The sequence below is a fragment of the Tachyglossus aculeatus genome, chromosome 26, assembly GCF_015852505.1.
Source record: "Tachyglossus aculeatus isolate mTacAcu1 chromosome 26, mTacAcu1.pri, whole genome shotgun sequence".
Classification (NCBI taxonomy): Eukaryota; Metazoa; Chordata; class Mammalia; order Monotremata; family Tachyglossidae; genus Tachyglossus; species Tachyglossus aculeatus.
Window position 1 is genome coordinate 2470384 of NC_052091.1, and position 16555 is coordinate 2486938.

Sequence of the window (16555 nt, forward strand, 5' to 3'; positions counted from 1 at the left end):
GGGATTTAGTGACAAGTTGAATATATGGGTTGAATGAGAGAGAGGAATGAAGCATAATGCCAAGGTTACGAGCTCATGAGACAGGAAGGATGGCGGTGCTTAAGCGCTCAGTACAGTGCTCTGCACACAGTAAGTGCTCAATAAATATGATTGAATGAACGAACGGTGCTGTCTACCGTGATGAAAAAGTCAGGAGGAGGAAAGAGTTTGGACGGGAAGACAAGGAAAAGAAACCTTGCCTGAAGGAGATTTCAGAAGGTTTGGAAGATGATTGGTGGATGTGAATTGGGAGTTCCATAATAATGATAACAATAACTGTGGTATTTGTTAAGCATTTACTATGTGCTAAGCACTGTACTAAGTGCTGGGCAAACTCCTACCACGTTAAGCCGATCACTTATCCTATCCCACCCTGATTACCTTATCAGCCTCCTTGCTGACCTCCCTACTCCAGTCCGTACTTCACCCTGCTGCCCGGATCATTTTTCTCCAGAAATGTTCAGACCATCTTTCATTCCTCAAGGACCTCCAGGAGTCTCTTATTCACCTCGGCATCAAACAGAAACTCCTCACCACTGGCTTTAAATCCCTCAGTCACCTTGCCCATTCCTACCTCACCTTGCTACTCTACTAGCGTGGCTCAGTGGAAAGAGCACAGGCTTAGGAGTCAGAGGTCATGGGTTCGAATCCCGACTCCTCCACTTGTCAGCTGTGTGACCTTGGGCAAGGCACTTGACTTCTCTGTGCCTCAGTTACCTCATCTGTAAAAAGGGGATTAAGACTGTGAGCCCCACGTGAGTCAACCTGATCACCTTGTATACCCCCAGCACTTAGAACAGTGCTTTGCACATAGTAAGTGCTTAACAAATACCGTTATTATTATTATTATTACTACTACAATCCAGTCCACACGCCTGGTCCCTTTAATGCCAACCTTCTCACTGTACTTTGATTTCGTCTATCTCGCCGCCGACCTCTTGCCCAATCCTGCCTCTGCCCTCTTATCTGACCGACAATGACTCTACCTCTCTTCAAAGCCTTATTGAAGATCCATCTCTTCCAAGAGGGCTTCTCTGACTAGGCCCTCTTTTCCTTTTCTTCAACACCCTTCTGCGTCGCCCTGACTTGCTCCCTTTATTCACCCCTGCCCCCCAACCCCATGGCACTGAAGTATGTTGCTGTAATTCATTTATTTATTTCAATTAGTGTCTGTCTCCCCCTCTAGACTGACAGCTCATCGTGTGAAGGGACTGCGTCTGTTACATTGTTACATTGTACTCTCCCAAGAACTTTAGTACAGTGCTACACATACGGTAAGTGCCCAATTAATACTATTGACTGACTGACTGGCAGATACCACCTAGGGCTCACAGAGAGAGCAGGTATTGAATCCCCATTTTGGAGATGAGGGAACTGAGGCACGGAAAAGTTAAGAGACTTGCCCGAAGTCACACAGAGGTGGAGCCAGAATTAGAAGCCAGGTCCTCTGACTCTCAGGACCATGCTCTCTCCACGAGGCTAGGTCAGACAAGAGGGAGGGGATGGGCAAGAAGTCATCAGAGGGAGAGACAAGAGTGAGGCCTAAGTGAGCAGATTGTGCCTAAGAGCAAAACGTGAGCTTGCGGGGAGTGGGATCGGTAGAGGGAAGAAAAAGCTGCCTTAAAGCCAATGGTTCGGAATTTCTGCAGACTGTAAGCTCCTTGTGGCCAGGACCAGCATTAGATGGAGAAGAAAGGGAGGATGTTGTGAGTAGAGAAATGCCCCGGAGGCAGGAGTGAATGTGAGATTGCAGAGGATAGGTAGCCAGGCAGTCAGTTAATCGTATTTATTGAGCTTACTGTGTGCAGAGTACTGTACTAATCAATACAGCAATAAACAGATGCATTCCCTGCCCACGATGAGCTTACAGTCTAGAGGGGGAGACAGACATTAACACAAATAAATAAATTACAGACATGGACACAAGTGCTATGGGGCTGGGACGGGGGGATGAATAAAGGGACAAGTCAGGGTGAGGCAGAAGGGAGTGGGAGAAGAGAAAGGAAGGCTCAGTCAGGGAAGGCCTCTTGGAGGAGATGGGCCTCCAATAATATTGTGAAGCAGGGGAGAGTGGTGGTGGGTTGGATATTAGGAGGGAGGGCGTTCTAGACCAGAGGTAGGACGTGGACAAGAGATCAGCGGCAAGGCGCGGAGTGGTAGATTTGGGAGTCACCATGGAGACCAGAGAGTTGAGGCCTTGAGCTGGATTGAGCCTTGACAGGGAGTGAGTATAGAGTGAGAATGAATTATTTAAATTATCACAGCCTACATAACACTTACATACATATCTTAAAACCTCAATGAACCCCCACATTTGTCATTTAAATATCTCTCTCCTGCAGTAGACTCAAAGTTCCTTGAGGGCAGGAATTGTGCTTTCCCTTAAGCACTCTCCTAAGTTCAGTGTTCTGCACTCAGTAGGTGCTCCAGAATTGCTCTCGGTTGATGTAAGCTCATTATGGAAAGGGAATGTGATCTGCTAATTCTGTTGTATTGTACTCTCCTAGGCACTTAGTACAGTGCTCTGCACATAGTAACTGCTCAGTAAATACCATTGATTGATTACCCTTGCCCCACTTCACAGCTCAGGGACCCTCACTTTTCATTTAATTGCTGTTTGTTAATCACTTACTATGTGCCAGGCACTATACTAAGCATTGGGGGAGATGCCAATTAATCACACTGGACACAGTCCCTGTCCCACATGGGCCTCAGCATCTCAATCCTCATTTTACAGGTGAGGTAACTGAGGCCCAGAGAAGTGAAGTGACTCTCCCAAGATCACAGCATACAAGCGGCGCAGTTGGATTAGAACCCGGGTCCTTCTGATTCCCAAAGCCGGGCTCTTATCCAGTAGGCCCCAGCCTCCACTGCATTAAGGCTCTCCGTGGCTCCCGTCGAAACCCGATCGGGCTCTCCCTGGCCACGGGTCCCCTGCTCCTATGTGGAGACTTTGAACCCGCGTGACTTATTGGACTCCTCCCACACTCCTCCAGCTTCCTGTTTCTGCTCCTGCAGTCAGCGCACAGCTGAGCCTCAGAGATGGCCTGGGCTGCCGGCCCATCCTGGCTGCCTTCCTCCGCTGGGTCCTTCCACCTAATCCTCCTCCTCTTCCTCGTGCTGTTGCTACTGTTGTTTTGGAGGGGGCACTCCCCAGTCCGCCTTCCCCCTGGGCCCCGGGCCCTGCCCATCCTGGGTTGTCTTCCACAGATGTGGGGTGTGCCGCTGTTGGACTTCCTGCTCAAGGTGAATGGTGCCCTGTCAGAGCCACCGGGCTGTGGAGGAGTGGGCTTCGCTGTCACCTCCCCTTCCTCCTCCTCCTCTTCCTCCCCCCAGGGTCTTGGGCTCAGGGTGGGAGGCTCCAGGGCCCCGACCTGAGGGAGAGGACCAAGGGAGACAGACAACCCCAGCCATTCAGTGGTCTCGGCACAGGGCCTGTGGGAGGGCAACAGGGCAGTGCCTGGAAGTGTACCACCCTCGGGGGACTCCTGGTCACTCAGCCCAGTTGCTGCATCCTCAAAGCTGAGGCTCCCACAGGGGTGTTGAGAGGGAAACTGAGGATGGGATAGCCAGAGCCCTGTCTGGGTCCACCCCGAGGTACTGTGTGGCTATGGGGCAGTCACTGCCCATCTCTGAGCTGTGATGTCCCATCCGCCCTTTTAGACTGTGAGCCCACTGTTGGGTAGGGACTGTCTCTATATGTTGCCAACTTGTACTTCCCAAGCGCTTAGTACAGTGCTCTGCACACAGTAAGCGCTCAATAAATACGATTGATTGATTGATTGATCCGCCCAAGAGGGAGGGAAGGAGAGAAGGAGGGAGCGGTGGCAGCCAGCTGGGCGTTGGGGTGGAGGCGCTGCCGCCCCAGGTGACCCCACCTCCCTCCATTCCCTCACCCCCAGCAGCTGCGCTCGCAGTTCAGACCGGTGTTCACCGTGTACCTGGGTCCCGAGCCGGTGGTGGTGCTCTGTGGCTACGAGACCGTGCGGGCGGCCCTGCAGGACCAGGCCGAAGAGTTCGCGGGCAGACCCTACATGGCCATTTCGGAGAAGACCACGCGGAGCCTTGGTGAGGGCCGGGCTCCGGGAGGGCCGGGGATGGGCCGGGTGGATGTCCGGGTTCCTCACTCCCTTCCAATCTCCCCCCTGGCCCCCACCTTGGCCTAGGCATCTCCTTCAGCCAGGGCGAGCGCTGGAGGACTCTGCGTCGCTTCTCCATCATGACCCTTCGTGACTTGGGCATGGGCAGGCGTGGCATTGAGGAGCGCGTCCAGGAAGAGGTACGGTGCCTGCTGGAAGAGTTCCACAAAACACAAGGTGCGTCCCCCTCCCCGGCCATCGAAGCTTGTTGGGGGGTTGTCTCCTATAATAATAATAATAATGGCATTCATTAAGCACTTACTATGTGCAAAGCACTGTTCTAAGCACTGGGGAGGTTACAAGGTGATCAGGTTATTCCCGGGGGGCTCACAGTCCTAATCCCCATTTTACAGATGAGGTAACTGAGGCAGTTAAGTGACTTGCCCAAAGTCACACAGCTGACAAGTGGCAGAGCTAGGATTTGAACCCATGACCTCTGCCTCCAAAGCCCGTGCTCTTTCCACTGAGCCACGCTGTTTCTCCTGGGCCCCAGATGGGTGGCCTGGAGGAGCAGAGATGCCTAGTGGGTAGAACCCGGGCCTGGGAGTTGAATCTGCCACTCGTCTGCTGTGTGAGCTTGGGCAAGTCAATTCTTTTCTCTGGGCCTCCGTGACCTCAGCTGGAAAATGGGGATGACGACTGTGAGCCCCCTGTGAGGCATGGACTGTATCCAGCCTGATTAGCTTGTGTCAACTACAGTGCTTACGGCACTACCTGGAACATAATAAGCACTTAATATCATTAAAATAAAACCCTGGCCTAAAGCTGCCAGTCCGGTTCTGGGATGAATTAGCCCCATTGGCGTGATTAGCTGGAGTGGGAGAGATTGAGCGGAGGAAGGACAGGAGGGAGGGGTGAGAAGCTGCCAGTGGAAAGAACCCGGGCCTGGGAATCAAGGGATCTGGAACCCGATCTCAGCTCCGGCGCTTGTCTACTGTGTGACCTTGGGCAAGGGACTTCCTTTCTCTATGCCTCAGTCTCCTCATCTGTAACGTGGGAATTCGATTCCCGTTCTCCGTCCCCCAGGGCAGCCGTTCGACCCCACCTTCCCCCTGCGCCGCTCCATCTCCAACGTCGTCTGCTCGGTGGTCTTCGGCCGCCGTTTCGACCACGCCGACCCCGAGTTCGGGACCCTCCTCCGGCTTCTGAACGACAACCTGCGGCGTGTGGACTCGGTCTCGGTGCAGCTCTATAGCCTCTCCCCCGGGCTCCTCCGCCACCTCCCGGGGCCCCACAACGGCCTCTTCGAGGTGTTCGAGGAGCAGAAGAGGTTCGTGGCCCGGATGGCCAAGGAGCACGAGGCCTCCCTTGACCCGGCCGAGCCCCGCGACTTCATCGACGCCTTTCTCATCCGCATGCAGCAGGTAAGTGATGGGCTGAGAGTCGGGGGCAGGATCCAGGGCAGAGAGACGGACCAGATGGGGGAGGAAAAGGCCTTGCAGGGGTGGAAGGGTGGAGTCTGGGGGAGTGGACAAGGAGAGGATTAAGAGGCCAGGGAACTTGTCCCTTTATTGTTATCTCGTACTCTCCCAGCCGCTTAAGTATGGTGCTCTGCACACAGTAGGCGCCCCATAAATAGAGAAGCAGCATGGCTCAGTGGAAAGAGCCCGGGCTTTGGAGTCAGAGGTCACAGCTCCGCCAATTGTCAGCTGTGTGACTTTGAGCAAGTCACTTACCTTCTCTGGGCCTCAGTGACCTCGTCTGTAAAATGGGCGTTAAGACTGGGAGCCCCACGTGGGACAACCTGATCACCTTGTAACCTCTCCAATCAATCAATTGTATTTATTGAGCGCTTACTGTGTGCAGAGCACTGTACTAAGCGCTTGGGAAGTCCAAGTTGTCAACATATAGAGACGGTCCCGACCCAACAGTGGGCTCACAGCGTATAACAGATTCTCCAGTGCTTAGAAGAGTGCTTTGCCCATAGTAAGCGCTTAATAAATGCTATCATTATTATTATTATAAATGTGATTGAAATGCGATTGAATGAGGGGTGAGGGGCAGGGCTGGGGGAGGTGGAGATGGAGACTGGGCAGAGGAGGCCACACGAGGACCCCCAGCATCCAGTTGACCCCATTTGGTCCAGTACAGGTCAGGCCTGGCCTGGGCCCGGGCCCCCCAACGGATCCGTGCCCGAGCCTGAGTCTCCCTCATTGGGACGCTGGACATTGGTGCTAGCTGAACCGTGGCTCAGAGGGCAGCACATTCAGCATCCGGCCTGAGCGGTAAGTCAATGAGTCAATCAATCATATTTAATTGAGCACTCACACACGGGAAGCAGCATGGCCTACTGGCAAGAATAAGGGCTTGGGAGCCGGAGGTCGTGGGTTCTAATTCCGGCTCTGCCACTTGATGACGATGATGATGACATTTATTAAGCGCTTACTATGTGCAAAGCACTGTTCTAAGCGCTGGGGAGGTTACAAGGTGATCAGGTTGTCCCATGGAGGGCTCACAGTCTTAATCCCCATTTTACAGATGAGGTCACTGAGGCAGAGAGAAGTTAAGTGACTTGCCCAAAGTCACACAGCTGACAATTGGTGGAGCAGAGATTTGAACCCATGACCTCTGACTCCAAAGCCCGTGCTCTTTCCATTGAGCCACACACTTGTCTGCTGGGTGACCTCGGGCAAATCACTGAACTTCTCAGTGCCTCAGTTACCTCTCCTGTAAAATGGGGATTAAGAGGGTGAACCTCATGTGAGTCAGGGACTGTGTCCAACCTGATTACCTCAGATCTAACCCAGAGCTTCAAACGGTGCTTAGCACACAGTAAGCACTTAACAAATAAAATAATAATTATTATTATCATTACTGTTTGCAGAGAACAGTACTAAGCGCTTGGGAGAGTACAATGCAACAACAGATACATTCCCTGCCCACCAAGAGCATACAGTCTAGAGAGGGTCATTTGTTCATTCATTCACTCATTCATTCAATTGTATTTATTGAGCGCTTACTGTGTGCAGAGCGCCTTATTAAGCAATTGAGAGAGGACAATATAACAGTAAATGGACACATTCCCTGCCCAGAGAAGCAGTGTAGCTCAGTGGAAAGATCCCGGGTTTTGGAGTCAGAGGTCGTGGGTTCAAATCCCAGCTCCGCCACTTGTCAGCTGTGTGACTTTGGGCAAGCCTCTCCACTTCTCTGGGCCTCAGTTACCTCATCTGTAAAATGGGGATGAAGACTGTGAGCCCCCCGTGGGACAACCTGTTCACCTTGTAACCTCCCCAGCGCTTAGAACAGTGCTTTGCACATAGTAAGCGCTTAATAAATGCTATAAAAAAACCCAACAAAAACCGTAAGGAATTTACAGATTAGAAGCGGGGAGCCAGCAGTTAATATAAATAAATAAATTACAGAGTGTGTTCCCCGGGGGAGCTGGGGCGGCTATTAAACTCGCTCTGAAGAGGGCTGGAAGGCGTGGGGAATCGGATCAGTCGGCAGCCGGGGGGGCGGGAGTTCCACCAGCCCAAAGTGGGAATCTGGCAGGTAACTCCTCCACTTCTTCCCACTAGAAACTGAGACGCAGCATAGCCTAGTCGATAGAGCATGGGCCTGGGAATCAGAAGGGCCTGGGTTCTAATCCCAGCTTTGCCACTTCATCATCATCATCAATCGTATTTATTGAGCGCTTACTATGTGCAGAGCACTGTACTAAGCGCTTGGGAAGTACAAATTGGCAACATATAGAGACAGTCCCTACCCAACAGTGGGCTCACAGTCTAAAAGGGGGAGACAGAGAACAAAACCAAACATACTAACAAAATAAAATAGAATAGATATGTAGAAATAAATTAAATAAATAAATAGAGTAAAAAAATATGTACAAACATATATACATATATACGGGTGCTGTGGGGAAGGGAGGGAGGTAAGATGGGGGGATGGAGAGGGGGACGAGGGGGAGAGGAAGGAAGGTGCCACTTGTCTGCAGTGTGACAGTGGGCAAGTCATTTTACTTCCCTGTGCCTCAGTTACCTCATCTGGAAAAATGGGGATTAAGACTGTGAACCCACTGTGGGACAAGTACTGCGTCCAACCCAATTACCTTGTCTCTCCCCCAGTGCTTAGTGCAGTGCCTGGCCATATAGTAAGTGCTTAATAAATACCATTATTATAGTTATTATTGTTATTATTATTGTTATTATTATTATTATTAATTATTATTATTATTCCCTGCAGGACAGGGAGAATCCCCTCAGCGAGTTTCACCTAGAGAATTTGCTCGTCACGGCTCTGGACCTCTTCTTTGCGGGCACCGAGACAACCAGCACCACTCTGAAATATGGGCTCTTGCTTCTACTAAAACACCCCCAAATTACTGGTGAGGGCTCCCCCTCAGCTTTCTCCCTGGAGGGGATTTTCCCCGTGGTTCAGGAGCCCAGAGAGGTAAGTAGTTTTGCTCAGGGAAATGTACGACACAGCAGTTCTCCGGTCATAGAACCAGATTCTCCTTGGTGGTCACCCTTCCCCCTGCTTCCTCCACAGTCTAGATGGATAATAATAATAATGATGATGGTATTTGTTGAGCGCTTACTATGTGCCAAGCACTGTTCTAAGCGCTGGGGGAGATACAAGGTAATCAGATTGCCCCACGTGGGGCTCACAGTCTGAATCCCCATTTTACAGATGAGGTCACTGAGGCACAGATAAACGAAGTGATTTGCTCAAAGTCACACAGCTGACAAGCGGTGGAGCTGGGATTAGAACCCATGCCCTCTGACATCCCAGCCCGGGCTCTTTCCACTGAGCCACGCTGCTTCTTGGATGGGATGGGACCCTTCTGAGGGTGGAGACTCTGGAGATGGAGTCTTTTAGACTGTGAGCCCACTGTTGGGTAGGGACTGTCTCTATATGTTGCCAACTTGTACTTCCCAAGCGCTTAGTACAGCGCTCTGCACACAGTAAGCGCTCAATAAATACGATTGATTGATTGATTGATTGATTGGAGGCCCAAGCCCCCTCCCCGAAGCCCCTCTGGAGTCTAGTGGCTCCCTTCTTGCGGTCTAGCCCCCAACCATCTCACTGCAGCTGCAGCCCATTCCACCAGGCTCTGCCTGCACTTGGGGAGGTGAAGAAAGAGTATGTTCCTACTCCTCTGGGATCTGACCCCTCAGGGGTCCCACAAGGGCCCCCAAAACTTCTTCCCCCCTCCCTCCGGTTAGGGGGTGAGTCCCAGTCAATTTGGGGTCCGGGAAAGAGAAGGAACAGCCCCCTGGCCTCACCTCCTTCCTCCACGGTTCCTGCCCCCGTCCCTCATCTGGAGCAGAGCGGGTACAGGAGGAGGTGGACACTGTGATCGGTCAGAACCGGGAACCGGCGCTGGAAGACCGAACCCGGATGCCCTACACTGACGCCGTCATTCACGAGATCCAGAGGTTCATTGATATCATGCCCCTGGGGGTTCCTCATGCGGTCACACGAGAAACCTGTTTCCAAGGCTACACCATCCCCAAGGTACGGCCGGGGGCCAGACGGTCAGTCAGTCAGGTGGTCGATCCTATTTATTGAGTGCTTACCGAGTACATCACACTGGACTAAGCACTTGGGAGAAAATAGAAAAATAAACAGACACATCCTCTGCCCAATGAGCTTACAGTCTAGAAGGGGAGACAAACGTTAATTCATTCAATCGTAATTATTGAGCGTTTACTGTGTGCAGAGCACGGTACTAAACGCTTAGCACTTAATATAATAGAAGTTAATATAAGTGAATAAATGACAGATATGGACAGAAGTGCTGTGGGGCTGGGAGGGGGGATGAATGAAGGGAACGAGTCAGGGTGATGCAGAAGAGAGTGGGAGAGGAAGAAAGGAGGGCTTATTTGGGAAGGCTTTTTGGAAGAGATGTGTCTTCAATAAGGCTTTGAAGGTGGGGAGATAGTTGTCTGGCAGATATGAGGAAGGAGGGCGTTGTAAGGAAATGGGCGAGGGGTTGGCGGTGAGATAGATGAAATGGAGGTACAGTGAGATGGTTAGCATTAGAGGAGCGATGTCTGCGGGCTGGGTTGGAGTAGGAGAGTAGCGAGGTTGAGATAGGAGGGGTTGAGGTGACTGAGGTCTTTAAAGCCAATGGTGAGGAGTTCCTGTTTGATGCAGAGGTGGATGGGCAACCACTGGAGGTTCTTGAGGAGTGGAGAAACATGCCCTGAACATTTCTGTAGAAAAACAATCCAGGCAGCAGAATGAAGAATAGCTTGGAGTAGGGAGAGATGGGAGGTACCTTTGTGTACTACCAGTAAGGGAGAGACACAACTTGGGGGTTGAGGGGGCATACCATTACCCAGGCATAGCTGGGGATGGTGGGGAGAGACAGTCCCACCGTTCCTCAGACACAGCCAGGGGAGGACCATACCAGTTCTGACCCAGCCGGGGTGGAGGGATCACACTGTTCCCCAGCCACACTGCAGGCCAAACCCAGAGCTGCCCTGGGGACACCCCTCGAACCAATCCCGAACCTCAGTGTTCACTGACGGGACCGATTTGTTTCCCTGATGGTGTCTCAGACCCACAGGCCTCCCCTCCCGGGCCCTTCCGCCGGGGTAGGGAAGACCTGTGATTGGGTAATTTGGTCCAGTGGGTCACTGTGACCGCCTTTCTGGGTCCAGGGTTGAGGTGATGCCCTCTCTGATGCCAGACTCGCTCAGTTTGGGGGAGAGTTGCATCTCCTGACCCAATTGGAGGAGCAGTGACGTGAGCCGGTCGGACCCGGCAGAGGGTTTGGGCGGCCCTCCGGTGCCCGTGCCCTCCTCCTCTTCCTCCTCCTCCTGTCCCTTCACCCCCTCGTCCCCCTCCCCCAGGGCACGATGGTGTTTCCCCTGCTCCACTCAGTGCTGCATGATCCCAAATACTTCCCGGACCCAGCCGTGTTTGAACCCAAACGGTTCCTGACGGAGGATGGCAGATTCCAGAGGAATGCCGCCTTCCTGCCCTTCTCCGCAGGTGAGCATGGCGTGGGGGCCGGAGCTGGAGGAGGTGCGGGACACAGGAGGTAGGGAACAGGGATCGGGGTCAGCAAAGGGAATCAGAAGGTTTGCATTTCCAGTTTGGCTGCTGCGTGACTGAGTGAAAAGAGCCCAGGCCTGGGAATTGGAAGGACCTAGGTTCTAATCCTGATCCTGCCGCTTATCTGCTGTCTGACCCTGGGCAGGTGACTTAGCTTCTCTGTGCCTCAGTTCTCTCACTTGGAAAATGAGGATGAAAACTGTGAGCCCCATGTGGAACAGGGACTGTGTCCAACTTGATTATCTTGTATCTACCCCAGCACTTACAAATCCAACTGTTATTATTATTATTATTATTATTAAAAGGCCACAGCTTCCCGGACTGAATCAATCCTGTCCTAACCTGCATCCCAGGGTGGCTTAATAACAATAATATTTGTCAAGCACTTACTATGTGCCAAGCACTGTAATAAGTGCTGGAGTAGATACAGATCATCAGATCAGACACAGGCCCTGTCCCCCATGGGGCTCTCAAACTAAGAGGGAGAACAGGCTTTGAAACCTCATTTTGCAGATGAGGAAGCCAAGGCACAGAGGAAGGTAAGTGACTTACCCAAGGTCACATAGCAAGCAAGAGGCGGAGTCAGAATTCGAACCCAGGTCTTCTGACTCCCAAGCCTAGGATCTGGAAGGGCATCAGTGGCTGTATATGTGCTTTGGGCAGTGGGGAAGATTCAGCCCAGGCAGCCTACGTGGAAGCAGGCAAGGGCTCTCCCTGATTGCGCCAAGAGGGAGTAACGTTAGACCCAAGGAAGGGCTTCTTGCCAGTTACAGGGTGGTTTCAAGCCCCAGAATGCCGTGACGTTTCTGTGGGGAAGGCACATTTTCCTTGCTCCTTCTATTGCTCTGGGGGCAAGAAGCCCTCCCTGATTTCTAACTGCAATTCTTCCCACTGACATGACAACGCACAAACACGAGCCCAGAGGCAGAGAGGAAAGAGAGCGAATGAGGGGGTCCCTGGAGTTCCCTGGAGGTCTGCCCTGAGACTCCCAGAGGGGCAGCAGGCTGGGTGGGCAGGGGACAGGGCTGGGGCTGTTGCAGACGGAGGTGCCCAGCCATCCTCAGGACACTGTGGTGGGGATCCAGGAGTCCTGCAGTCCCGCAGACTCTCCAGCTTCTCCCCTCTGGGCTTGGCTTGAATTTTCCACCTCATCAACCAACCGGGAACGCTGGCCTGGTCGCCCATTAGAGATGTCAACGGTTATCGCCAGGGACCAGCTCCGGCCTAGGTAGGCCTCGGGGGCCAGGTTGGGCCTTTGTCAAGCAGTCCAGCGGTCCGGCATCTGGCTCAGAGAGCGGCACTGAGGGGGGTCTCTTCCCTCACCCCTCCCGCCCATCCTCCGTGAGTCGGTCAGACCCCAGGAAACTTCAGCCACTGCCCGTTTGCTGGCGAAGGGGTGGTGACTCCCCCATTCTCCCCTCTCCCCGCAGGGAAGCGGGCATGTCTAGGGGAGGGCCTGGCCCGCACAGAGCTGTTCCTGTACTTCACCTCCATCCTGCAGACCTTTGCCATCTCCTCGCCGGTCCATCCCGACGCCATTAACGTGGAGCCCAAGTTCAGCGGCTTTGCCAAAGTTCCACCGGCCTTCCAGCTGTCCCTGACCCCCCGCTGAGTGCATGTGGACCATCCCTCCTCACACACACGACCCCCAGCCCCTCCTGGTTTGGCCCAGGGACCTGTCCCCGTGTCCTGCCCGTCCCCCAGGCAGGGGTGATGAGATGGTGTTGACAACTTGAACGCCCAAAGAGATTTGCCCACCAATGGCACTTGTTCCCTGGCATCAGTTTCACGGACATGGGAGGATCCATCCTGGGGGTCGTCGGGGATGGGGGAGGGCCAGGCCTCAGTTCTAGCTTGGGGGCCCATCCCCCAGAGGAAGAGGAGGGTGTGGGGTGAGGCCGGAGGTGAAGCAGGATGGAGTCCTGTGTCAGAGGAGAAAGGGGAGGGAGCCAGAACTGAGAAAACTGATCCTGAAGCCGAGAAGGAGGGGGTGGGGGGTGTCAGAGGGTCACTACTGGGGGAGGCTGGCCTGCTGCTCTTGGCCTCCACTGAGGAGAGGGCAAGAGTAAACAGGCTGTATCTACAGCAAGAGAGAGTGAGGTTAGATAGGACGAAGAACTGCCCCGTTGTGGTGGTGATGGCGGTGAGGAGAAAAGGTTGTGTTGTCTTTCTCTCTGGTGGTTTCTCTGTGTACCTAGGTTGCGGCTCAGAGGAGGGGGAGAGCTAGGGCCAAGGGTGGGGCCAACTCTCTCCCCACCGCTGCTAATGCCCTGTGCCACTTCACAAAGTCTCCTGGCACTCCTGCCAGTTTGAAGGCTTACGTAGGCATCGCTGGCACGTTCTTGTCAAAGCCAGCTGCCGGGTGAACCGGAGCTGGCTCTGCAGGAGAAACCAAGGCGGTGCTGCCCAGCATCCTGGGCTTGGCAGAGCCCTTCCCTCCACCTGGAGACAACCCTGTGGGGCCCTCGGGGGTGGCTCCCACCCAGATTCCTGCCCAGGGTCCAAAGTGGGGCAGCCGGGTCAGCCCCCAGAATTCGGAGTTGTCCTGGGGCAGATCCCGGGTGGGTGGCGTGGAAGCAGGAAGTCGGCCTGGTCTCGGCCTTCTTCAGCCCGGACCCCCGACCCACAGCCGCCTCCCCAGATACAGCTCCTACCCAGCCTGTCACAGGCCTGGGTCCCTGGTAGCTCTACCCCCATGAAGAGTCAGTATTCTTTCCTCCAGGGCAGCAGGAGAGGGACAGAGGAACCTCCGATTTCTAAACTGAAGCACTTCCAGCCTTTGCCTTGCTTCCTGCCCACTGGTCTTTCCACAGCACCCCCATTCACCCTTTCCTGATCATCCTCCCCAGCCGTCTTTGGGCAGCTGTCACCTACCCACTCTGTCCTGGGCCTGGAAGTGAAGACCCCCCCATCCCCCAACACTCAAAGAATGCCATTATTATTATTCCTAATAATAACTGTGGAATTTGTTAAGTGCTGACTATGTGCCAGGCACTGTTCTAAATGCTGGGGCAGATACAAGCTAACCGGAGTGGACACAGTCCCCATTACACGTGGGGTTCAAAGTCTTAATCCCCATTTTTACAGATGAGGTACATAGAAGTTAAGCGATTTGCCCAAGGTCACACAGCAGACAAGTGGCAGAGCCAGGATCAGAACCCAGGTCCTTCTGACTCCCAAGCCCGTGCTCTATCCACCATGCCATGCTGTTTTTCTCTCAGGTGGCCACCTCACTACTTCTCCTGTGGACTTAGGGGTCCGGGGCGATGGGGGGTGGGTGCAAGGGGGATGGAGGCTCTCAGACTGGGCAGGGGACACAGTGGGTACTGAACTGGGGGCTGGGGAGATCAGGGCACAGGCCAAGAAATAGCCTCTTTCCAGGGAAGGCTGGGGGTGGGCTCTGGGACATGGGTCTCTGCAGAAGGACTGACAATAGCAGCCTTTAATCAATCAGTCAATCAATCAATCAATCAAATTAATGGCATATATTGAGCACTTACTATGTGCAAAGCACTGTACTAAGTGCTTGGAAGAGTACAATCTAACAGAATTGGCAGACACCTTCCTCGCCCATAATGAGCGTCTAGTGTAGAGTGAGCACTGACTCTGTGCTAAGCCCTACGCATGGTCCCTGTCCCACCCAGGGCCCTGGGGAGGGCAAGGGGCGAGGAGGGACCTCTCCATGGCTATCCCGGTGCCCGTTGGCTTCTTCTGCCGGCCCCAAGTCAGGGTCCTGGTCGTCCATTCTCACCTGGGATGGGCTACAAGGATGGCGATTTGGAGTGCCTCTCGTCTGAGTGCTTTGGGGGCCGTGCCTGGGGGTTCTTTCCTCCTCGAGTGCCCCCTCCCAACCGGGTGAGAGTCTGTAAGCGGAGGGGCTCCTCAGAGGCCATTTCATCCACCCCACTGCCTCCAGGAAGGCTCTCACTGACACCAGCCCCCCTGGCTGGGGAAGCGTCAGCTGGCCCCTTGAGGGTGAGCTCAGGAAAGGGGCCGGAGGCGGCCTGCCCTCCAGACTGCCCTCGGCCTTTGGTGCCACTCAGCCCAGAGGGGGTGGTGGATGGGTGCTGGATGACTTACTCACCCGGGAGACCCCAGGCCCAGCTCGGCCCCTGGGGATGTGGGGGATGGAAAATAATGACGGCATTTGTTAAGTGCTTACTATGTGCGAAGCACCGTTCTAAGCGCTGGAAGGGGTCAGACATCTGTCCAGGAGTTGACTGCTCCTCTGTTGTGGCAGTGATGGCTCTGGGGTGGGCAGGAGGGCGACTAGCCCCAACCCTGGAGCCCTCACTGGGCTTGGCCTGTGAATCCTCGACGCCACTGACTCTGTGGGAGACAACAGGCAGGTTGTGTCTACCAGCACCCTGCAGCCACCCCGCCAAGCCTCCGCAGAGCCAGGTGCCCTCCGGACCCCAGGACCTCTGTCCCTCAGGTATTCCCTGGTGCTCTCGGAGCTGGGCCTCACTTTACGCAAAGCGGAAATGGGCACGGAGGGGTGCGGCGGGTGCGGAGCGGTTCCTAGGAGCTGGGGAGGCGGGTCGAGAGCTGTGGAATTTCGAGAATGTCCCCGACCGCTCAGTTGTATAACTGAATTACCCTGAGGTCAAGGGGGCACACTCTCACACCCCTGGCCGAAGAAGTCTCAATCCAGAAGGTAAGTGGGTGGAAGTCAGCACTTTGGGGAGCAAGGTTCCCTCCTCTCCTCTCCCCCCTCCTCTCCTCCTCTGTCCTCTCTCTTTCCCTTCACCTCCTCCCTGTCACCTCCCCTTTGCTCTTCTTCCCCTCCCCTCTCCAGAACCCCCCTCTCTCCCTGGGGGCCTGGGGGTGGAGGGACAAGCATCGTCTGTCAGTTGGTCAGTCAGTCAATCATATTTACAGAGCGCTTACTGTGGGCAGGGCACTGTACTAAGCGCTTGGGAGAGGACGATATAATAATATAACAGACTCGTTCCCTGCACACAGTGAGTTTACAGGCTAGAGGGCAAGACAGACATTAATATAAATAAATAAATGACAGATACAGACATAAGTGCTGTGGAGCTAGGAGCGGGGGTGAATGTAGGGAGCAAGTCAGGGTGACCAGAGGGAGTTGGAGAAGAGGGCTTAGTCAGGGAAGGCCTCTTGGAGGAGATGGGCCTTCAATAGGGCTTTGAAGATGGGGAGAGTAATCATCTGTTGGTTATGAGGAGGGAGGGTGTTCCAGGCCAGAGGCAGGACATGGGTGAGGGGTCAGTGGTGAGATGGACAAGGAGGAGGTACAGAGAGAAGGTTGGTATTAGAAGAGCGAAGTGTAGGGGCTGAGTTATAGTAAAAGAGTGGGGAGGTGAGGTAGAAGGGGGCAAGATGATTGAGTCCTTTACAGCCAA

The 16555-nt window shown here is 53.9% G+C and overlaps 1 protein-coding gene across 1 annotated transcript; it reads left to right on the forward strand.

The window, feature by feature from the left end:
- Positions 1–3081: 3081 nt before the first annotated feature.
- Positions 3082–12957, forward strand: LOC119946072 (cytochrome P450 2B4-like). The gene is made up of 8 exons (XM_038767459.1): positions 3082–3285; positions 3945–4107; positions 4206–4355; positions 5205–5542; positions 8364–8505; positions 9451–9638; positions 10982–11123; positions 12617–12957. The coding sequence occupies exons 1-8, from the start codon at positions 3082–3084 to the stop codon at positions 12796–12798; spliced, it is 1509 nt and encodes a 502-aa protein (XP_038623387.1). The 3' UTR covers positions 12799–12957.
- Positions 12958–16555: the final 3598 nt, after the last annotated feature.

Excerpts from the sequence above, each read along its gene's own strand:
- LOC119946072 (XM_038767459.1), top strand. The coding sequence starts at position 3,082 with ATGGCCTGGGCTGCCGGCCCATCCTGGCTGCCTTCCTCCGCTGGGTCC. Across the intron at positions 8,506-9,450 it reads AAAACACCCCCAAATTACTG|AGCGGGTACAGGAGGAGGTG; the intron begins GTGAGGGCTCCC and ends CATCTGGAGCAG. Across the intron at positions 11,124-12,616 it reads CTTCCTGCCCTTCTCCGCAG|GGAAGCGGGCATGTCTAGGG; the intron begins GTGAGCATGGCG and ends CTCTCCCCGCAG.